Source organism: Trachemys scripta, chromosome 2 (genome assembly GCF_013100865.1).
Source record: "Trachemys scripta elegans isolate TJP31775 chromosome 2, CAS_Tse_1.0, whole genome shotgun sequence".
In the NCBI taxonomy this organism is placed as follows: Eukaryota; Metazoa; Chordata; order Testudines; family Emydidae; genus Trachemys; species Trachemys scripta.
This window is the reverse complement of record NC_048299.1, coordinates 203,006,908-203,031,010: the sequence shown is the minus strand read 5'-3', so window position 1 is coordinate 203,031,010 and position 24,103 is coordinate 203,006,908. Positions and strand designations below refer to the sequence as shown.

The 24,103-nt window shown below is 41.1% G+C and overlaps 1 protein-coding gene across 3 annotated transcripts in view; it reads right to left on the bottom strand.

Annotated features, from left to right (window-relative positions):
• Positions 1-19,007, bottom strand: part of MIB1 (mindbomb E3 ubiquitin protein ligase 1) — a 116,406-nt gene extending 97,399 nt beyond the window's left edge. For 2 of the 3 annotated variants that reach the window (XM_034762752.1, XM_034762754.1), the window contains exons 1-4: positions 18,666-19,007; positions 11,055-11,226; positions 7,108-7,237; positions 3,879-3,983 (exon numbers count right to left, since the gene is read on the bottom strand). In XM_034762752.1, coding sequence (XP_034618643.1) covers positions 3,879-3,983; positions 7,108-7,237; positions 11,055-11,226; positions 18,666-18,894 — 636 coding nt within the window. In that variant the 5' untranslated portion in view covers positions 18,895-19,007. The remainder of the gene's footprint in view (positions 1-3,878; positions 3,984-7,107; positions 7,238-11,054; positions 11,227-18,665) is intronic. The other variant, XM_034762753.1, reaches the window with a different exon arrangement.
• Between the last annotated feature and the right edge of the window lie 5,096 nt (positions 19,008-24,103).

Sequence of the window (24,103 nt, the reverse complement as noted above, 5' to 3'; positions counted from 1 at the left end):
TGGGTTGGAGGCAGACAGCTCAAGACCCCCGTGTAATAACCTTGCGACCCCGTGAGGGGTCCTGACCCCCCGTTTGAGAACCCCTGGATATTGGTCAGTATCTTAGAGAATCTGGTATTGTACCTGCAGAAGCATAGACAGCTTTCCAATATGTATGGCTTATTCTTGGATAGATAAAAACCTTTAATATATACACGCATTCTAAGTAAGCAAAATCTCAGATTGCATCAGTTTACAGCAATTCTCTCCATGTTCTGTCAACATAACAAGGGATATTCAAGTCAAAACCAACAGAACTATCATCTTCCCTCTTCTTTATATTATGCTTAACCAACACTTTTCAAAATTCCACTCCTCCTTTTGCTCAAGGATTTTTCCTGATTACCATGATAATAAAAATATTGATACTTCATGCACCAAAGCAAAGTTAGTAGATTTTTTCTTGAAGTAGTAACTTTAACAATTTTGTACCACTGATTTAAAGGCCAGCCTATTAAAACTTATTCTATTTTTAACTTAATCCTAAAGGACACACATAACTTGAATGAAGCAGTAACAATGGTCAACCCACTAGTACCTCACTATAGTTGTTCATGCCATGGAATCATGCCAAAAATTAATATTGACACTAAACTTTAGAAAGATGGCTATTTAAAAACAAGAAATGAGACTGATCACCCCATGCCAAAAATGACAGCAGAAACAAGTGTTCAGAGATAACTGTCAAAAATAATTAGAAACAATAAATGTCTGCTGTATCAGGAAAGACTGAAAATATTGGGACTGTTTAGAGAAAAGACGGAGGTAGACCAAGTAATGAATGATATGGAGAAGATGTATCAGACACTCCAAACTACCCTCTTCTCTCTCTACAAGAACAAGGAGCTTTTCAATTAAACTGAACGACAGCAAATTTAAAATGGGTAAAAGGAAATATATTTTCCAGAACGCATAATTAATATATATTGCCACATGATGTTGAGGCCAAGAGTTTAGCAGATTTCAAAAAAGGATTTACATGGCAAAAGAGGCCAAGAACATTAGATAGGATTAAAACCCTTACGCTTCAGGCCATACGCCAACTGCAAACTGAGTTAAAATGAAAACACCCCTATGAAAAGTTTCCATAATTGTCCACTGTATGGTTTCTTGCAATTTCCTCTTAAAGCATCAGGTTTGATCAGTGCCAGGGACAAATTACTGGAGTGGATAGGCCACTGGTCTGATCCATGAGACAGTTTCCTCTACTGTAGTGTTCTACCCTAATTCTGTGTATGAAATTCCGCAGCAATATCCTAGGTGTAATGACAGATTTCTCTTACTTATTCAAAAAATTAACTGTGTGTCAATAAGCTTTGTTTTTAATTCTCTCAGAGAACTTTGATGTAATACTTTAAGGTAACGCACAATGTGTGTGGTTGAACATGCCTCAGATGGCAGTCAGGAAGAAAAAAAAAATTAAAATAATGCCAAAAGGAAAACAAGGGGCAATGGATCCTTTCGGTTTCCTTCACCCTCTCAGCACTGTAGCTATTCAAACCTTGCTGACAAATACCCACACACAGAGATAACTTACAGAGAACTCTGACATTAATGGATTATAAACCCAGATTATTTCTTCCAAACTCTCCACAATTGAGGGGAAGGTCCTTCGTAACGAAAAGAAAGAAAAGGCTGAGCCTATAATGAACATTGTAGAAATGCAAACAATTTTTAAAGTTATTAAGCAAAGGAAATTTGGTAGCTGAGTGAATAAGTGAATTCCCAGGGAATAAGATCTATTTTAGAAATGTGTAGGTTTAAGGCACCCCATAGTGGTGTCTCTAACTTGTTTTTGGATCCAAACAAAATGTTTAAAGTCTTTTAGCAACCATGGTCAGTTAACCACATTTCCCCTCTGCCAGTGATATAAGATGGCAGATGGCTGTGTTCCTTTAACCAGCACCGTATTGTTTGAGTGCAGGCCTTCCTCCCAGTTCCATGTAGTAGAGTCCACCACGCTGTGCTGCCCCGAGTGCTATTGATGCTTCTCTGAACACATGTCCTTTTAGCAGTCAATCACTTCCCTAGGCACCATGAGATAGCTGCCCTAATTGTCCCAAAATTAATAAATATGGTGTAGCTGGTAGGTGTGGATGCACAAAGGTGGTTGTGATGGCAGCACTAAACCATATTTCTTGGTATCTTAAGTGATCATGTCCACTTTCTGGTCACAAAATTATAGCTAAAAAACTTGTTATGTGGACAGTTCCAGTTTGCTACAGACAATGCTGAAGCCTCAGTTCTGTTTCCATCCACAGTTATGACTGATAAACACAAACACTTTGAAACAAATAGGAAGTTACTGAAGAAACTGATTTATACCAAGATGTACAATGTGAAAAATAAACTGTCAATATGGAAAATTAAAGCACATTTGATACAAAAATGCCACTGCAGTTTTTTTTAATTGAAGCTTCTTTTTAAAAATGGGTTACTATTCTTTATTAAATGGCTGATCAAACATCTCTGATTTGTACAAAGTAGTATCTATCAAAGAGGCTTCCACATACTAAACCATTCTATTTATGGTTGGACTATTAAGAGCTCTAATATCTATTTAGCCAGTATTCTAAGAATATTAATAAATCTCCCAATTATAAATATTCCCCTTTGAGAATATGAGCCTCTTCAGTCAATTAAGAAGTATAATCAGATTAAAAGCAGATGGAGAAGTAACAAGTCCACCTCCACCCCAATATAACGCTGTCCTCGGGAGCCAAAAAAATTTACCGCATTATAGGTGAAACCGCATTATATTGAACTTGCTTTGATCCGCCAGAGGGCGCAGCCCCCCCGGAGCACTGCTTTACCGCGTAATATTTGAATTCGTGTTATATCAGGCCGCGTTATATCGGGGTAGAGGTGTACTATATTTTGATTTTGTCCTAAATTAAACTACATTTTATCCTATAAGTGCTGATATTGCAAAATTTACTATTTTTACAAAAGCTGCTTTGTCAACATGTTAAATTTAATTCTTGTTGCAGGAATATGACAGAAGGACATTCTAATGTAAGTTAGTATATCTCCCTTCTGCAATATATAACCAAGACTTTTTTTTTTTCTCTCTTTTTTTTTTTTTTTTTTTATTTTTAAAACAAATGATGCAATGATAATGCTCATTAATATGTCTCAGCAGCTGACAATCAAGGAAACTTTTCGTTGATCTGCACTAGGGTAAGAGCATATAAAAAGGAAACAGAGATATCAACAGAAGTCTCATTACCACACCTGACCCACTTTTTGTGGTCTGGTTATACTCTAAAAGTTGTGAAATCAAAATGAGAAATTTAGTGTTAAAGTCTGAAATACAATAGCTCCAAAGTAGGAAAAAAAAATATTCTAAAACTATCTGAAAATGTTTTGAGTGTTCTTCACAGTGAAAATTAAATGACAACTGAGAGACTTGCGGAGTTTCTAATCTAGACACTTGGCATTACGGAGATTTTCAAAAACCAAGTTCTGAGGCATTAAAGAAAAAGTTAGGGCCTTTTAAGGAAGTTTATAAATAAATAGTTCTATTTTTTACCAATTCTAATTAAAGTAAAACATTAATGGCGGGAGGAAAATTGCATTTGCAAATGTAAATATCTGTTCTATTCAGGAAGAAGCTAGCTCTAAAGTTTAAATGATTTGCACCGATGTTTAATAAACTCTCAGATCAGACTTCCTTCCTAATGCATATTCATGATCCATCCAGCTGTATTCACAATGATTAACAGTATGGAAACGGACAGAAGGATATCACAAAAGGAGAACAAAAGCACAGCATAAGCTATTCTTACTACCCTCCCCTCCTCCAAGTATTTTACCCTTTGTGTTGCTTTACTCCTTACCATGCCCTCGAAGCCAACTCTGTAAAGATTTTTAGCGCCATTGTCCCATAGAACATATGCTGCACTGTGTGGGCTTGATGCACTCCAGTCCTGGATTTCAGTTACCTATTGAGTTTAAAAATAGAAAAATAGGTTACAAAAGTTTAGCAACATATTTTGAACTTTAAACTTCCTCCACCACTTCTACCTATAGTTAAAAGCATGATACAGCAGGGTTTACTGAAGCTTTTTTTTTTTTTAAACCAGAACTCCAGTTCCCCAATGCCATTTTATCATTTTCTACCAACAACGTTCATACACCTTAATTAATGCTACCCCTAGGAAATAAACATCCAGATTGCCACTTCCATAAGATACATATTTTTCAAGTAAACCGGTTTAAAAATGGAAGAGAAGTACAAAATGAAATTTACTGGTTTACAATGTTTTTACAAGAAAAAAACTTTCACTAAAAATACCAAAAATGGCAACAATTTATTCTCAGAACTTGTTTTTGTTTTAAGCTAGTTTGGTTACATCAGGCTGGTGGCCTACAGGTAGAAGTCTGTATTATATGACCCAATTTTAATTCTAATCCGAGTCTTTAAATACCAGGACAGAAGGGGAGTGAAGATGAAAATATTGGGTATCTATTTTTTCTTTGCATTTCTGAAATCTGATGCCATGTACAAATGCAACTCTGAAGAGGTATCCATAACACAAACATCTTTATGAATGTATTGTCTCTCCCAACACTTATCCAAAAGCCTCTCTCACTATTTGCTGTCTCCCTCTTTTCTTACCGTAGACCCCATCCTGAAAATATTTGTTCCTGTGCTTTACTTTAAGCATGAAAATAGTCCCACTGGTTAAAGTTAAGTGAACAAGTGTTTGCAGGAGAAGGACCTAAAGTGCGTGAGCTCTTCAGAGCAGTAATGCCATCTTTGTTTTGTAACATGCCATAGTAATATATGGTGCTATGTGATTAAGTTACTCATCTCCAAATGTGTTACCATCGCTACAACACCCATGATTACTACCACTGAAAAAAAAGAAATATTTCTATTTTTCAGGTTTCATGGAGGAAATGGTGAAAATGACTATTCAGTATTTAATTAAATTCCCATTTATTGCTTTTAAGTTCCTCTGTGTAGATCTTCCATATATCAATAACAGATTTATTGTAAATTGTTTTAATAAATAGGAAAATGTAATGGAAAAAACACAAAAATTGTCAGGGAGATATTGCCTCAATGTGCCATATCAAACTCCTTTTAACTTAAGTTTTAAAAATTGGATTTCAAGTTTGTTGTTTCCCTTTAGTAATCACCGGATCCCAAAATAGCTAACTCCAGATTGTATATAGATTTTTCATAATACCAGAATACACAGTAACTATGCTTGCACAGCAAAATAATTTATTTAAATTATGTTTAGACTGCAAAATAAATTTGATTCAATGTATCAATTCACTAAAACAATAAAACTTATTCTCATTTTCTATAATCTCTCTTTTATGTATGTTAATTATACTATGCCTTACTTTCTGTTTAAAATCCACATTTATATCAAGTTCTTCTGGGCATATAATTAATTCTCCTGCATGTTTTTTACAGTTTTTGTTTCCTATAGCAGGGTGGGCAAACTTTTTGGCCTGAGGGCCACATCTGGGTGGGGAAATTGCATGCAGGGCCATGAATGTAGGGCTGGGGCAGGGGGCTGGGGTGCGGGAGGGAGTGTGGGCGGGGATGCGGTGTGCAGGAAGCAGCTCAGGGCAAGGGGTTGGGGCAGAGGAGGGGTGCGGGGTGTACAAGGGGGCTCAGGGAAGGGGGTTGGGTGCAGGAGGGGGTGCAGAGTGCGGGAGGGGGCTCAGGGCAGGAGGTTGAGGTGCAGGAAGGGTGCGGCAGGAGGTTGGGGTGCAGGATGGGTGCAGCAGGGGGCTCAGGGCAGGGAGTTGGGGTGCAGGAGGGGTTCAGGGTTTGGGCTCTGGCCCGGTCAGGCTCCCTGCCTGCCTGCCCTGGCCCTGCACCACTCCCGGAAGCAGCCAGCACCACATTCCTGAGGCCCCTGGAGGAGGGGAGATGGGGGGAACAGAGGGCTCCGTGCACTGCCCTCGCCTGCGGGTACCTCCCCCAAAGCTCCCATTGGCCGCAGTTCCCTGTTCCCAGCCAATGGGAGCTGCGGGGGGCGGTACCTGCAGGCGAGAGCAGCACACGGAGCCCTTTGCCCACAGCTCCCTGAGGGGCCGCAGGCACATGGTGCCGGCCGCTTCCGGGAGCAGGGTGGGGCCCGCAGCACCACGGGGTGGCAATCCCGCAGGCTGTAGTTTGTCCACCCCTGTCCTAGAGTCATGATTTGTCAATTAACAGAACTGCATCTGATTTTATATTAAGTGCTAACATGCTGAAGAGATCTTTATTTCAAGACATCAGGCTAACACACAAAACTATTTAATGAACAAGTCAGTAATGTAGTACCTTCAACTAAAGAACTTCCAGAATTGTCTAAACTCCAAAAAAGCCCAAATCTAATAAAACTGGAAGAGCCCCCAAAATAATAGATCACAAAGTAGAAACCTGTTAAGTAAGCACTTAAATTTTAAAATAACCTGCTGAGCCAGTGATATACAGAACAACTTGTTTTCTCTGATAGCAGTGAAGAGAAAGCAAAATCCCCTGTTATGAAGGTTGATTGAGTGGGTATGTCTGAGCATGTTAGTTTTTACATGAACTCCTGAATGGTCCCAAAGCTCACCCAAAATATTTATTTTTATGAACATTCCAAAAACAGGGAATTGAAATAATCTGCAAGTCTCGTATTTTCAATTTTGATCATTTAAGCTCAAGACTACATTCTATAAGAGTGGTTCTCAAACTTTTGTATCAGAGATCCCTTTCACACAGCAAGCCTCTGAGTGCAACACCCTCCACCCCCTTATAAATTAAAACACTTTTTAAAATATTTAGCACTATTATAAATGCTGGAGATGAAGCGGGGTTTGGGATGGAGGCTGTAGCTCGCAACCCCCCATGTAATAACCTCATGACCCCTTCAGGGGTCACGACCCCCAGTTTGAGAACGCCTGTTCTATTATAACTTACAGCAGTATAAGTGGTACCCATTTTAAAACAAACACTTTAATGGTAAACAACGTTTATGTTTCACAAGTTTATAGCAACATAATCTAAGCACTTGTTACCCATAAGTAATATGTGATGTATTTTCTTATTTAAACCATTTTCGCTTTTACCTTCCCCCTACGTCCATTGCCACCATCTTGATCTTCCCATTGCCAATCAACTCCTCGTACCACCCTGGCACCTGCAAAGATTCCTCTTGCTGTAATTTTCTTTGATTTACGACGAGACTCTAACAGCACCCTAAAGTTAAAAATCAAATGACAAGTTAATAAAAGCAACACACACAAGGTCCTGAAATGGAGCATTTAACCAACACATAACATTACTGAACATTAAAAGATCCTACAAAATTAAAAGAACTAGGAAATGCAGGGTTAAGTGAGTAAGTTCATCTTTATGAGAAAGCTCAGCACACTATTGAAAATTCAGCATTCTGAAGAGTCACATGGTGAAAAGCTCTTCTTTCCATGTCTAAATTTTACTTTTTTGCAATTAATATTTTAAGTAATATTAAGATAATTGGATTTCTATCTCCAGGGTTCCTGATAATATATTTTATTGTTTTGGCAATATGATGCTAACACCTACATACGGATATTATCAGATATTGTTAAGGTCAGTAAAGAAGCATGCAAACTCATTTATAAACAATGTATTTTTGCCCCGTCAGCAAATTTCAAGATCTACGTAAATCTGTATTTTCCCCTAATTCTGTATTGTCTTTTTATTCTGGCAGTTATTGTGACACCCTGGCACCCCCATATTCATCACAGTCATAGAATTATGGTATGTTTTGTATGAAGTATACCTTGTGGGGTATCATTCTAAAAGTCTTGATCCGTTGAATGTTAATATTCTGTTGGATTGTATGTGCTATCGTATGTGAAGTTATGAAGTTTTGCTATGTGTGTGTTACTGAAAGATGTTGTGAAGTTGGAAGCACCCACAACAAGCCTTGCAGGTACAACAATGAAGAAGCTAGACAGAGCTAATGGCACATAAACAAAGACAACGGCCATGGAAAAGGCTTGTCTGAAGCATCCCCTGGTGAGGACAGCCTATGGCTAATGGCTGCCATGACTCATCAAGCATGCACGGGCATGTGACCAGACCACATGATACTGAACTCCATTTTGATACCTGTATTTTTCCACAAACTGGGCTGGGAACTTGGCTTGGAACAAAAGGGGTTCCCGCCTTATGGAAGAAACTATAAAAGGAGGAAGTAACATCACCAAGAGGCCTCACTCCCTCTACAACTCAATACCTGGAAACACCTGAGAAAGAAAGAAGTGCTGGACCCAGGCTGGAAAAGAGGATTCCTGCCTGTGTATAAAACATCTACAAACTGCTTGTACTATCTAACAAGGTGAGACACTGTTTGTCAAAACCTGTGTATTGTATAAAATTTAGATTGCGTTTCTGTTTATTTGCTAGGTAATCTACTTTGATCTGTTTGCTGTCACTTATCACTCAAAATCTGTATTTCTGTAGTTAATAAATCTATTTTATATTTTTTACCTAAAACAGTGTGGTGTGAGTGAAGTGTTTGGGGGGGGAAAAAAAAATCGCAGCTCAGTTAACAAAGACTTTGTGCATATTCCTCTCCACATCGATGGAAGGGGCAGACTGGGTAATAACTCTCATATACTGGTCATGTTTTTGACCAGGGCAGGAAGATATAGCTTTGGCATCCTAGGCTGGGGAGGTTGAGGTATTTTGGCTGAAGCCTCTCTATTGTTGGTGCATGCATTCATGAACACAGCTGGGTGTGGTCCCTGCCTGTGGATGATGGTTTGAGTGCAAGCTTGGAGGGCTTTGCACATTGTGAGGAGGGAGCCCAGATTAGGAAAACAGAGAGCTCAGTTGTATTCCAGTATCAGGTGGCAGGACCCATCACAGTTATATTTTGGTATCTGGCTATTATTCCACCTTGTTTTCATATTGGAGGTCATTTGACAATTTTTTTTTCTTCCTATTGCACATTTTGGAATCCTTCACTCAATATTTCAACTTGTCTTCCATCACTCTTACTTTTCTGCAGTGCAAAATTGTTCTCAAAATCTCTTCTCCTGCCCACCCTCAATTTTCTGCAGAATTTAAGTTACATGTCCCCAACAGATCTGCCTGAACAGGATACTTTCTTGACTGCAAGTGGAGTTAGGGACAGACCTGAACAGGTAAAATTAAAATTTTCTCTGAAGAGCCACCATTCTGAATGCCCATACTCTGCCACTCTGTTCCCTAAAAGTGACGATGACATGAAGCCTGAGATTTTTGGCAGACAAAGCATATCTTTAATCTAAGCAGAACCTTAGATTCCTCCTCTCCACCCCCACAGCCCCACAACCATTTTGGGAAGAGAATAAAACTCTCCTGCTGAATTTATCACAATCAGCAGATGAGGAGCCACAGAGGAATAAGCTGCTATTGCAAACTATGCAAACAGCAGATCAAAAGTCTTGTTAGTGATTCCTTCTACTTTTCCTATCCAACAAATGAATGAGTGTGACGGAGTCCATAAAGAGATGTTTTGTTTGGAACAGGATTTTAGCCTTCTGTCAAAAATTTTTTAAAATGTCTACAAAACAGAGATTTATCAATAGTAGATTTGACATCTGCATGTAGTTCACCATACTATTCTGGATTCAGGAATTAAATTGGCTGAACTCTCAGTTTATCTTCACCAAAGAATAATGGAATATCTCTGAACACATCTTTTGAACCTTCCCTCAAATTCCATTGCAAAAAAAGTTAAATATTTTCAGTTCATTTTTCACAGCAAAGTGGATCCAACAGCAACAGGTTTCTGGAACCTAACGGAGCCTTTCTGTGTATATGAGCTACATCATCAAGGCAGAAGTCAAAGTGGGCTACAGGAAGAAGCTAAGGGGATGAGCATTAAGAGGACATAAGTATATGGTGAGCCTATGGATTGCTATCACTGCTTATCTCTGAAAACAAGGCGAAAAGGGCATGTGCTAGAACAGACTAACTCATAGAAACATTTTGGCTACATCAAATACCTCTTTTTAAAAGGGACTGGAAAGTTCAACTATCAAGCAATATAAAGAAGACTATTCTGCCTATCAATACAATGGGATTTTAAACAGAAGCAGATTTGAAAGAAAAAAAAAATTTGTATAGAAATCACTCTCTCTTCCAGGTCATTTTCTGTATTCTATTAAATATTATTAAAGACTTGTGTTTGAAAAAGACATCTTCCCCTCACTGGCCCAACTTATCCTTTATGCCTCATCTTCCAGCAAAGTCATAATCCTGTTTCTAATTCAGATATCCTGTTGACATTATGTATTTTGGTGCCAGTATACTACATTGGTACAAACATCAGAAATGCACAGATAGATGATCTGTTAATAAAGCAATTACTGTTGGCATTTAAGTGGTCATGGTTGGGCTTCAAAGATAAATGAACAGAAAAATACACTGCAGACTCTACTGGACAGTCTGGAAGCTCCAATTTCATGTCTCCCCAAATGTATACCTGCTATGTAAAAGTTCAGGTATGAAAAACACTATACTTAATGTGTATTTGTTTCAGAAAATATATGAAAAAGCAGTCTCAGTCTTTCACAGAAAGAATGACGACTTTTCATTGACATTACTTGTATATGAAACTTTCTTTTCCAAGAAGAAATACACTGTTCTGTCCTCTTTCCTTATCACAAACAGAAGCAGAGCTAGTGAATTAGGACTCTGACACAGTAACAGTACAGAATGCTGTAAGGAAAAAAGAAATACTGAGTTTGAGACACCATAATACTCAGCACCTACATAATGATTTTAATTGTAATTCTCAAAGCATTTAACAAAGGGCATGTACCATATTCCCATTTTACAGAGAGAAAGCATGACAGAGAGGTTAGGTGACTTGTCTAAGGCTGCAAAATAAATCAGAATCGAAAACAGAATCTGTGTCTTGAGCAAATACTTTATATCGCTAAACTTATAGTAACCAAATTAGCAGTTAGAAAAACTATTTATCTAGAATAAGTTACTTCCTCTATTTAAACTCAGGAAAAAACACACATTTTACCTTTCACTTCCTGGTGTGGTTATTCTATAAAAACGATGCCTCAGGTGATGTTTGTCCCCATGATAACAGACTGTGCATAAATCATAATTTGTGCATTCAGCACATTTCCATCTGATGCCAATGATTGGTTGCTGTCGACAAGTATCACACATAGTTCCATCATGCTTGATACCTGTGAAAACAAGAATGTGACACCAGTATGATTTAAAAAAATACTATTTAGATCTTTATTGCCATCCAAAATTAAGTTAAATGTTTATCAAAGAATACTTGAGCAAGTAGGGTTCAGTAGGGGCAACCATATTAGCCTATGCAAATCAAGGAATTATGGATGAGGGAAGAGGTTTGGGGACTATCCTTCATCTTTCTGGTTGCTAGTCCATGGGTCCTTCCCTTCTCAACAATTAAATATATATTGCAGACCACATTTCTTTCTTTCCCAGCTATATACTCAATTCAGATATTCTAAGAGGAAAGATAATGAAGTTTCCTTTAACTTCTAGAGATTAAATTGTCAGAAATCCTCATCAAAAATACTAATCTCCTGGGGAGTTTTAACTGTCAGGTTAATTCTCTATCAATGGATCAATAAGGAACTGTAACAACTATTGCGCAATGACACAGTTTATGTTAAGGATCTAACAGTTTATGCTTTAGTCTGATTTATATTTAACATCCGTAGGACAACAAAGGAGCTTAAATTCTGTCCATCTATATTTTAAACCACAGTTTGAAAAATGAAAAATGTACTTACCCATGACCAGTAGGAAGCGCTCATGGACAACTGCCATTATTTCAATAGAATCTATGCTTTGATTTTAAAAAAATTAAGTGTCTAGCTCTTTTGGTTATTAAGGTAACTTGCCAAACCTTCACCACATGCAAACCGCTGGAGCATTGTTTCCTAAGTCTGCCAAAAGACAGCCCCAAAGCCTATCCATATGCTCATAGCTTTTCCAAGCTATAGCAGAGTAAGAACCAAGCAAGCCTAAAAGCTGTCACTGCTGCTGTTCAGAACCCTGTGAACAGCAGTGAAATGGACAAGAATCAAGTCAGCTTTACCCTGCTAATGTTTAGGAATGTTACGAGTACCAGAAGCGATAAGCAGTGGTGCTATTCAGTGATCAGGACAATGCAAAAATGGATGCTAGAGGAGAGTTAGAGTAGTGGAGAATCCCCCCCCCCCAGTTACCTAGCCTTAAGACAGCTAGGCATCTCTGACATTAGAAAGGAAACAGACCACATAAATAAAAGGTTCCTTCTCTTGTCCAGAAGGAACAGTGGTTTGGGAGTGAGGGCTTCAAATTTATCAGCCACCTATTAGCTAGATTCTGATTTGAAAGATGGAAAACTCGTGCAAAGTGGCCACAGTGGTAGGAATCAGTACTCCTTTTACCAACAGCATGGAGGAGGGGGACCGCAAAGGGGAGGAAGAGAACTGCCTTCCCATCTGGCCATTGCTCCGAGACAAATATCTTCTCACCCCATCTTTTATCTGTCTTTGACTATAAAGATATATGGTAAACATCTAAGCTTGTGTGTGAAGATTCCCCCAGCCCAGGAACAGTGGAAAACAGCCATAGGGCTGCCTTCTGAGGACCCCCTTGTACATCCAGGTATTGGAGGCATGTCATTTTTACCACACTAAATTGTAAAAATGACTCAAAGGCACCAAACTCCTTATTTCCTACTTTGAGGTCTTAACGGAGTGACACTGCCAATTAGACAAAGTGAATAAAAGTGACTCCTTTTTGCTTGTAAAGTCTGCAACATCTCTAACCACTTACTATTCTGCCTCTTATATCAACCCAGGGCCTACCTCAGAGGGACTTTACGGAAAATAACTTATTTTTTTCCTCATTGTTTAAATTCCTTGGTTGATCTAAAATCATCCTCTCTTCAGAGACTATTTCCGCTTCCTTTTTACATCCCTGATTCAGTAACTCCCTCCACATTCAAGATTGCATCTTGTTTAGTGCAATACTGAAAGTTGAAATAATGATCACCAAGACGCGACCAATTTATATGGGAAAGTTGCGGGGGGGGCAGACGAATTTGTCATTTTTAATTAAAGTTGGGCTACAAATGACTACTCTAGAAAAGTTGGGGGTAATATGCACCCTACCTCCACACCATGCAAGATACTAATCAGCACTACCAAGGAGAAGCAATTCAGGCAGGGAGATAGAGACACAAGACTAAAAAAAAAAATCAAGGTGATTCTGCAGCAAATGAGGGGGGGATTCGCTTTTAAAAACCCCACTGTTTTAATAATTCTATACATGTTTGTTTACATTATCATCAGAATTCATCTGGTCAAAATTAATACAGAAGAAATATAACCAAAACACATGGTGTTCTGATGCATCTCAAATATCTTGGCAATCCACAATTTTTCTCTTTGATTGAATCAAGCTGTCTGTTACTAGATCAATATAAAACATGTTTTATTGTTCACTTAAATGAAAATAAAGTTTCAACAACTGAAATTATAAAATATTTAAGGCAGGACTTAACTATTAAGACAGATGTAAATAAATGTGGAACATGACTCTTCAAACTAGATATTTTTAATGAAGGGTCTGACATTTTAATCCAATAAATTATTTGTATTAACCATGTGCGTATTCACAAGAGGGAAGCAGAAACTCACTTTATAACTTTGACAGATCACAGATTAGTCAGTGATATTTTTGGGTTAAATCTTGCCTTATATTAGCATTAAAAAATTTCTGAAAATGGTTTTGAGATTTTTGTACTTGAGATTTATGTAAGTTTCCTGTTCCTTTTTTGTTTAACACAAACATATTTGTGGAAGAAAACTGTGCTAAATAGCAAACCTGTAAAATTTAAACAAGTATACAATATGACAGTGAAATATCACTATGATCGGAAATACAGCTAACACAAAAATGCTTCCTATGAAACAAAGTTGAGGCACAGATTTGTTCTTTGCCATTTGAACACCTAATGGTTACAATCAGATGGTATACCAACACACGAAACCCACTGATGGCATAAAGTCTGCCCATACAGATGTCAAGACTGAGGCCTCCATCTCTATTTATCCATAAAACAAAGAAGTACACACATACAGCAAGAGCATGTTTCCCAAAACTGCCTCACCAATGTAGCTCATCTCTGAAATGGAAGTGTCTAGCCCAGGGGTGGGCAAACTACGGCCCGCGGGACCGTCCAGCCCGGCCCCCGCTCCTCCCCCCGCCCCACTGTTCCCCCTCGCCCGCGGCCTCAGCTAGCTTGCTCTGCCGCAATGCTCTGGGTGGCAGGACTATGAGCTCCTGGGGCAGCACAGCTGCAGAGCCCGGCCTGACCCAATGCTCTGTGCTGCGTGGTGGCGGCAGGGTGGCCCAGCTCCAGCTGGGCGGCGTGGCTGTAGCGCCACCAGCGCTCCAGGCAGTGCGGTAAGGGGGCAGGGAGTGGGGCGGGGGAAGGGTCTGGATAGAGGGCAGGGGAGTTCGGGGTGGTGGATGGTGGTCAGAGGGGAAACAGTGGGTTGAATGGGGGCAGGGGTCCCGGGGGCAGTCAGGAAAGGCGGGGGTTGGATGGGGCAGCAGGGTGCAGTCAGGGGCAGGGGTTCTGGGGGCAGTCAGGGACAGGGAGAAGGGGTGATTGGATGGGGCAGGGGTCCCGGGGGGACAGTCAGGAATGAGAGAAGGGGTTGGATGGGGTGGCAGGGGTCAGGGTGTGTGTGGATGGGGCAGGGGTCCCAGAGGGGCCATCAGGGAACGGGGGGGTTGGATGGGGCAGGAGTCCCGAGGGGGGGGGGCAGATAGGAGGAGGGGCTGTGGCCATGACCCCCTCCCCTAAACAGCCCTCCATACAATTTATGAATCCTGATGCTGCCCTCGGGCCAAAAAGTTTGCCTGCTCCTGGTCTAGCCAGTACCTCTAGATATGGAGTAAGAACTTCATTTCAGAAGTCACTGAACAATCTTCAGACAACACTGAGTTTTAGTAAGCAATGTTACTCTGGTCTGGAGTAAGATTGCTAATTAAGAGATAAAAGCCTCATTTTCCCCCAAGATCCAGCAGGACAATTTTCATTTTAACCAAGACAGCTGCAGAAATGCTAGGGAATTACAAGATTTGATACTTATGAAGCATTAATATAACCTTGCAATACTGATTACAGTCTACAACTACTACTACAAACATTTAAAATAAGTAATTTTTAAATACAAACAGCACATGTCAAAATACATTTTGTAGGCACATAGCAATTGACAAGTGCTCAGGCCTGTGAGTAATGAAATCAAATTATTAAATTCAGTTTTTTATATATAACTAAACACATTTTTGGAAAATACACTATTTTGGAAGTCTAAATCTGTTTACAGGCCTCACGTTTCTTTATGTTTGACAGTAGGAACAGATTTTGGCTTCAAGCACTTCAATCAATAGAATTGATTATACATTCCATATACATTCTATAGCAAAGTCCATAGATTTCGTGGCAATCTGGTAGAAAAACCAGAAAGTTCCAACAGTGGAAACAAATCCACAGTGTGTATTATACTGAGAATTCCTTTCATTAGGTATTCAAAACAAGGAATGATTATAAAATTGAGCTAGCGCACTTGTAGTTATTTGAAAACCAATTGAATTTTTATTTTATAAATAGTACTTTAACTATTAACTATATTAACAGTATATCCCAAAGAATTACATGACAAGCAATTTCATTTCAAGGTCTCTATGCATTAATCAAAATGAATTTCAATATTTTGAGAAGAATAAAAATATCATTCCATGATTTCTGGTTATTTATCTAGCTGTAATGCACTTATTTCATTGGTATATTATCCTGGTAGTAATGATGGAGTGTAAAATGGGTTAATTTTATTATATATTATAATAAAACATCAGAGCTATTTGTATATCTCCAGAAACATATTTTGGGCTTGCTTTACTGCAGAATTAACTTGAACCCTGTCTGTACACAAAAGCCCTTAACTCAAGTATGGCAGTGCTCTTAACCTCAGTTGGCTGGCCTGCCAGGGGGTACAGGTTAATGCTCAAGTTGGCACAATTCATCAGGTGCTAACACAATCACTTTGTGTAGTTCAACTTATTTCAAAGTACGGTGCTCTCACTGGAAGCAGGCTAACCTGAGAGAAGTTAACTCAAATTATCTACACTTGATTGAATTCTGCACTGAAGACATAACCTTAGAGACACTGTCAACTCAAACTTTCTTAAAATTTAAAAAATATCCAGTTTCTGATACAGCCCCATTCAAACAATATGTCCTGCTTGGGTTCTCCCCCCCCACCCCCACTTCTTTCCCATCCCTTCTCTCTGCCCTCCGACCCCACCACCACATTTATTTATTTATTTTTGAAAGGAAGGTTTTTCTGTTCCTTTGCTGATGTTTATAATGGTCTTTTCAGTAAGGGACAGTGAGCAGACCCAAAACCAACAACAAACATGTTTGGGTGCACACATCCCTTTGTGGATTCCTTCTCACTTGCCCCTCTAACAGTACTGAGGTACTGATTCCCAAATTCTAACATCCCCCACAATTTCTTGCTATTGTTTATATTACAGTAGTACTTAGAGGCCACAACTGAGATCAAGGCCCCCTTATGCTAGACAACAGACAATCACACAGTGAGAGAGAGTTTAATCTACATAAGACAAGAAGCCAGCAGAGAGGTGTCACGACTTAGCCAAGGTCACACAGCAGGTCAGTCACAAAATTAGAACCTAAAGGTCCAGAATCCTAATGCTGTGCCCTAGCCATTAGACTATACTACCTCCCTGCTGCTTCCCCTTCTTCCCAAATTCCTATTGCTTCCACACCCTGTGGCATGTGGAACTGTGGCATGAAGAAGAGATTTACCACTCAATCCCAACTCCAGCTACCCCTTGGTTCCATGCAGGTATTCTATGAAGAGGAGACACGCATTAGCCTAAAGCTCAGAAACAACTCTACTCCTCTTTTATGGCAAACACCTTCATGTGGAGCCTGGAGAGAAGAGAACATATGAGCTTCTCCCAAACAAGTGCATGAGAATGCTGTCATCAGGCTAATTCATGAGACAAACTAATATTATCCACAAGTTATGTCAAAAATACAAAAACTGAAAAACAGCAACAACAAAAAAAGTGGTGAAAACTTCCACAGTCACTTGCAACTACAGTAGCTAAGAACTTTCAGATACATTTCAAGTTGACAATATTCCTTTGAAATCTATACATTGGGGCATTCAAGGTGCCAATCCTGCAGACACATATGCAAATGCTTAATTTTAAGCAGGAGCAGGCCCACTGATTTCAGTAAGACCATTCCCTGTGAATGAAGGTAAGCACAAGCATAAACATTTGCAAAATCAGGATCCAAGACTGAAACACACACTCTTTCCCTATTGTTTCTGTAACAATTCCTAAAAGATTTTCAGCTTAAGTTTTTAAACCATATCCCTCCTGAATACCCAGTCCAATCCTACCATACCAAAAGGACATGTGGAAAAGAACAGTTCCACATTTAGAATCATGGGTATCCATCTCAAGTGTTCAATATGACCAAAGTTCTCTCTCTATTGCACATCTGTATTAACAATACATTTAAGTAAGTTCTGTGTTTCTGTATCTTATGAAGTCTGCTAAAGAAATTAACAAACATCACAAGCTTTCTATATCATTCCTTTGTATATATAATTTGGACCCTTGGCAGAATGAAAGATGGCCTCCTCCCACTCATTTTCTCTTCTCAAGGCAAAATGCAAACATAAGACATGAAATGAAGAAGAAAACACTAGGAATTCCAATAAATCTGACTAATAATCCTTCCTCTGAACCAATCCTGTCCAGTAAGCTTATGCCCAAATTTTAATAAAAAAAAAAATAAAAAAACTAAGCCACTGGGATTTTCCTTTTTCTGAAAGTTTCAATTAAAACAGGGGTTTTGGTTTGTGTTAGCCTGAACATTCCCTGCAGTATGTACACCACCAAAATTGCCGCATAGTGTCAGTACAAAAGAACATGAGAATTAAACCAACAGCTCTATACTCATTGTCCAAGCTGAGTGAATCCAAATTTCAAATAATAAGTTTTTAAAAGGTACCTGAGTGTTAACATGCTATGGTGGTTTCCATAGTAGAAATGTACGGTAAGTAAAATATGTTTTAAATTGGATTATGTGTTTAGCTCTAACAAAGAGCTGCTGCCAGACATCTTGCTGCCCTCAATACAAAGTGACTGAACCACTTTGAGAGATATTTTTAGAATAAAAAGTAAAGATGAAAGAAAACTCGGGTCCCCACCGTCTCCCTCCAATCCCACCCAATCCCGCAGAACTGTTCCCTATTGTCCATTTACTAAACCTTTATCTAATCAAGATTTAGAAGTCCACAACAGAGACGTCCAGACTACTTCCCCTACAGCGAGAGCCAGCCTACAATGCCCCGCGGCCGAAGTTCAAACCATCAACTCCAGTGGGAGGATTTCGGACCCTGAAGAGGATGAAACCACTGGTCCAGTCCACAACACCCCCGCTCTCGCCGATGACCCCAGCCCCTCTTGCCCCCTGCCAAGTGGGGCGAGATAGAAGGGAGCGTCCCGTCCCCCCCCCCGGCCCGGGCGCCCTTACCGGTGGGCGCGCTGTCCAGGATGCGCAGGTCGTAGGCCCCGGAGCAGCGGTAATTGGCCGCGGTGCCGTTGTCCCAAACCACCACCACCTCCTCCGGGCTCTCGAAGCTGCGCACGGTGCCCACGTGGCCCTCGCCGCCGTCCTGCTTCCCCCACTTCCAGTCCGGGCCCCGCACCACCCGGGCCCCGACCCCCTCCACCATCACGCGGTTGTTCCGGGCGCTGCTCATGCCGGGGCCGCCCCTCGCGCACGGGCCCGGGGGAAGGACGCGGGGGCCCGGCGGGAGGCCCGGCCACGGGGGGCGTCTCCGCGGGGGCTGCACTGGGGGAAGGCAGCGGGGCCTCTCGGCTTGGCCGGGGCAGCTGGCCGGCCGGCCGGTCGCTCGGCAAGGCGGCGGGGGGAGGATGCGGCTCGCGTAGGCTCCGGCTCTCCCTCCCCGCACTGGGCGCTCCCGGCTCGGGGCGCTCGCCAGCCGCCTACACCTCCCGGGAGCAGGAGCGAGCCTGACGCTGCCTCATCCACTACATCCGGGCACCTCGGCGACCGGGACCTGGGGGGTGGGGAGATCGTGAGACCACCATCGCCGCCTCATCCTCTGGCCAGGAACACACACGGCGCATGCGCTGCCCCCTGCCCTGCCCCTCGTGGCGCATGCGCATCTGAGGCCCCTGTGCATGAAAGGAGAATGGTGCCACGCAGGAGAGGGACGCTCATCAGCGCCACCTAGGGAGAGGAGTCGAGCATTGCACACGGCGTTGCGGGCGTATGGACCACGTTGGCTCCAGTATATTGGTAGGATGGGCACCACCCCAACGCCTTTGATGCAGTATCATCCACTGCTCTCTGTGGAGCTTTTCATGTGCTGCGGGTAGTAAAAGGCCCCGTTCCCAAAGCGGGGCCTCTAGCCAGTACACATATGTAATGATAGTGGTGCCATGCACACCCCTGCTGGCTGCTGCTGCATATTTTTAAGCTTCCCCCCATTTTCTTAGAAGAGGAATCACATGGTTTTGGGACCATGGCAGCCAGCTTCGACCTTGCCAGCATCTGCCTCTATAGCTATACTCATTTCAGCCAGGGCATGGAAGGCATTTTAGATATGGGCACTGGAGGAAGAAGCATGGAAGAGGGTAGGACACAGTCAAGAGGAAAGCATATACTTTCCCTGCAAGTAAATGTCACTGTACTGGGTGGATAGGGAAACCATGGGGGGAGAATGGTGAGCTGTGGAAGGGAACAACATTGTTTTCAAGGGATGATTTTTCAAATCAGCCAACTGCCTGGGGCAATTTGATTCTCACCTTCTAAAAATAAAATAACCTAAAATTCCTCAACATGCCCACCAACCTATCCACTGGCTGGAGGGGAGGGGGGATGTTTAATGGAAACAGAATCCTGCTTATTAAGAAGGACTGTTGCTGGCAAAAATGTTCACGTGTTGTCAACTATGCTTTGAGAGAGAGAAAAAGCAGAGTGAAACCAGGAAAATGAAATAAGGGGAGAGATCAGAGAAAAATGGAAGAGAGGGAAAGAAGGTAAAAGAGAACAGAGAGGGAGCTGCAAAAAAATAAGGTGAAAGAACTGCAAAGACAGAAAGAGAATAATAGCTTTGAGAGAGAGGCACAGAAAAGGAGAAGACACCTGTGCAAGATGTAATGTAAGGAATGCTGGGGATAGAGAGAGTCAAGTGTAGATACATCAGAATTGGGGGCTTGGGAACTACAGATTTAATTGGATGAGGTTGACAAACTCCATTAAGGAAATGTAGAAGGCTATGAAGACCCACTCTCCTTTAATATCACAGCACGCAAATATAGGAATTGCCTTTTGTGTAGCTATTTGTATCACAATACTGGGGTCAGAAATTCAGAACATCTTGCTTCCTCCTTGTGAGGGTTTCTTCCAGACATTTAATGGCTTTGATCTCACATTTGCCCTCCATACCATGAAACCCATGTTCAAAGCAAGATTAAAATAGAGAAAAGATTAAGATTATATGAGATCATCACTATGCAAAGATTAATTTTTTCACATCTGCTTGATTACAAGCTCAGAAAATGTTTACATTTCATGAGCTTGGCAGATCCATTTTTTTATCACATTTTATGACAAGTCTAATAGGCAATGAAGAGCATGACAATCCACTAGATAACAAGTTCACTAGCTTTGTTTGGCATAAGACACCGTGCTTCCAAATAGAAGGAACACTTCATCACAGTCTTAATGTTGAACACTTATCAGAATTTCCATGCATATTTAGGGCCAAATCTCTAAAGGCAATGGATCCCTGCAGTTCCATTATGCAGTCAAAGTAGACTGAGGTGTGGTCTGACAGTATTCTACATATTCCATGCTCACTATGGAGATCTAGCTCTACAGCAGTGCAGAAGGTGGAGTTGTGTGTATGTTGGAGGAGTGGCAGGACAGAGAAGGCAATGGAGCTAGTGCCTCTGTAAGCCCCAAGGTAGGTGGGGATGCAGCAGGCACTACTGCAGCCCAGAAGCTATCATAGTAGCTATGCTAATGGTTCAGACACTGAGGGGAAAAGGAGTATGTATGTATGTATCCTCACCCAACTCTGGCTCCCCATGAAGTTCCCCTGCACAAAACCCAGACTTTGCGCAAAGATCTAGAATATGGCTCTTAATTAATCTACACACACACATATTTCACTCTAAAGATTATTCTTGGGTTAATTCCACACATGCCAAGTTGATGTTTATCCATCTTAAATAATTTTTCCCCTTCTATTCTAATAAGAAATCATATTGTGATTGACCAAAGGTATAACTAAAAAAAGACTGAATGATGTTATCTCATTGTTCTTATCTGTCCTTACAAGGATGTGCTATGCTGAGTATTAAGCATCCTAGGCAGGATTTGAAAGAGAAGTGATTAGTCAGAAGAGAAAAATAACTGCTAAAAGGTAGCTATGCTTCCCTCATAAGTAGGTTATTATTTCCCTTTCTGTACTTCCTTTACACGCCAGCAGTAGAAGAGCTCATGAAAACATTTCCTGACTTTTCTTGCATACAGCTTTCTCACAGTATAGCACAGTAGTGACACAAAACTTCTAAACAACTATAGCTTTGATCCCATTAGTCACTGTTTCCTCCGCCATACTAAGACTCCAAAATATTTGCTCATAAGGAATAGCTTCTTTAATATGAAAATGTGCCCCCTGCGCATCCATTCCCTATCACAGAGTTTGATTTCCACTTCTGCAGTGGAAGCCTCAAAAGATTAACACGTATCATGCCAGGAAGTTGTGTCATTCTTAAACTGCTTGGATGTCTTTATGCTGAGAGTGAATTTTGCTTTTACTGAGCTTATTAAGTTAGTATGGGGCATTTTGCAGCCATTCAGCCAGAATAGTACACAAATTCATAAAAGTTGTGAATGGCAAATTACCAGAACATTTTCTCTTTCCAACTGTGGGTCTTTGATTTTATGAGGATCCATTGATAGCTCTAGGGTCATAATTTTATGATCTCATCTATTCTACTTTTTAGATATTCATTATCAGCAAATGTACAGCTGGTGTTTCTTGCTGAGGATGATCTAAAGCACATACTTTTTATTACCCTTTGGCTAAAATGGTTGAGGAGGTCTTCCTTGTGCCTGAGTGAGAGGAGTTCAATGCTTTTAAATACATAGTGTCCCTTCCAAATCTTGGTCCTGAAAAGATGAATACTCATGTTAACAAAAAACTGATGTGGTGGGATGTTTTGTTTTTAATACAATTCTTGGGTTAACAAGATTAAGCTGCAAAAAATATGGACAAATTATGGTTTCAAGGAATGAGCTATCCATAACACATAGTTAGATATGACAGGTGTAGAGGCTGTGTGAGGAAAGAGCCCTGAGAGGTAACAAGCATGATGATGTCTTAACGATCCTGAGAACAAGAGAACACACCTAGATAGAGACCAGTCACAGGGCAGTGGCTTACAGGGTGCCCCCTCATGGCCTCAGGGTGACCCTACTAGCAGCCCCAGCCTCTATTTCCCTCTTCCAGAGGCCCCAGTAACTCCATACAAGCTTTCCAAACATAAATAACCCATTGATAGGTTAATTACAAGAGTCCCACAACCATAGTCCACAATTTCCCAGCAAAATCCAAACACTACATTCAAGGCCCAACAGTCTAAAAACAAACCAAATACAGCTCTGACATTTCTCACCATGCCCCAGCTCTCTGGTACAGTCCCAGTATCTCACCCCACCTAGACTCTCAGATGCAGTGCTGCATCTCTCACCACATCTCACCCCAGCCCCGCTAGCTGGGGTGCATCTATGCCCTGCTTCATTCTCAGGATTGGTGCTAGTTCTTGCCAGGAGACATTAGCAGGCTCATCCCGATCTCATCATTATCCCCCACCCTTCAGCCCCTTGGGATCTCTAGCTTCATCTCGCTGGCTGAGAGAGCTAGCAGGCAGTTCTCTCTGCTGCTCTCAGCCTTCTGCCCTCTCTGGCATGGCTCTCTGGCCTGGGGAAGTTTATAGATGACCTCTTGACTGCCTTCTGCTTTCACCAGCCTGATTTGGCTCCACTGCTCAACTAGGGAACTCTCACCACTACCTTCTTCAGGGGCATCTGCTCCCTGAAGCTCTCAGCCCAGCTCTGTTTCTGAACTCTGACCCTCTCTCTAGACTCTAAGTTCTGGACTTTCCCTTGCATTTGGGCTCGCTCTCATTTGTAAGTCCCAAGGGCAGCCCTGCCCTCCCCATTTCACCAATCGACCATGCACTTGGACTGGGACAGGAGAGCAGGGCTCAATTTCATTTAAGGGACCAGTTATGAGACAACTGAAACCATTCCAATGTGCTTGTCCTGTGAAAAGCAGGAGTCAATACTTTTAACTGGAAACAGAATAAGGGCCTCTTCAACCTACTCCCTTATGGCTTCATTGCCTCCCTTCCCACACTAAACAAAATGCTGATTTTCAAATATCTATGAAAATGTCACTTCAGTCACTTTCTGTTTCTTGTTGCATCCAATTCAGATTTTTCATCTTTATATCCAAGGTCCTATGTACACCTCCGCCCCGCTCATATCTTTGCTCTTGTTCTCTTTTATTTAATTTTCATGTCCGGCTGTGCCCCCACTTTTCTCTTCTTTTTTTCCAAGTCAGATCCTTGAATAGCCCCCATCTCTCAGTGAGCCAAGGAACCTTCAAATCCCTCCTCAAAATTCACTTCTTTTGGTTAGCATTATATTACTAATCTCTATTCTAATGATCTCTCCTCTAGCTGTATCAAAGAAAGAAAAATATGAAACAGAACTATTAAGTGATCAGTTTAAAAAAAATGTTCTCCCAAAAACTATTCCCTTCCCCTTCCTCTGTTGAGTCTTCTTAAAGCTACACCAAACACCATAGTTTGTTGATCATTTGTTGATATGTCACCTTTCCAATTAAGATAGTAAGCTCTAAGGGG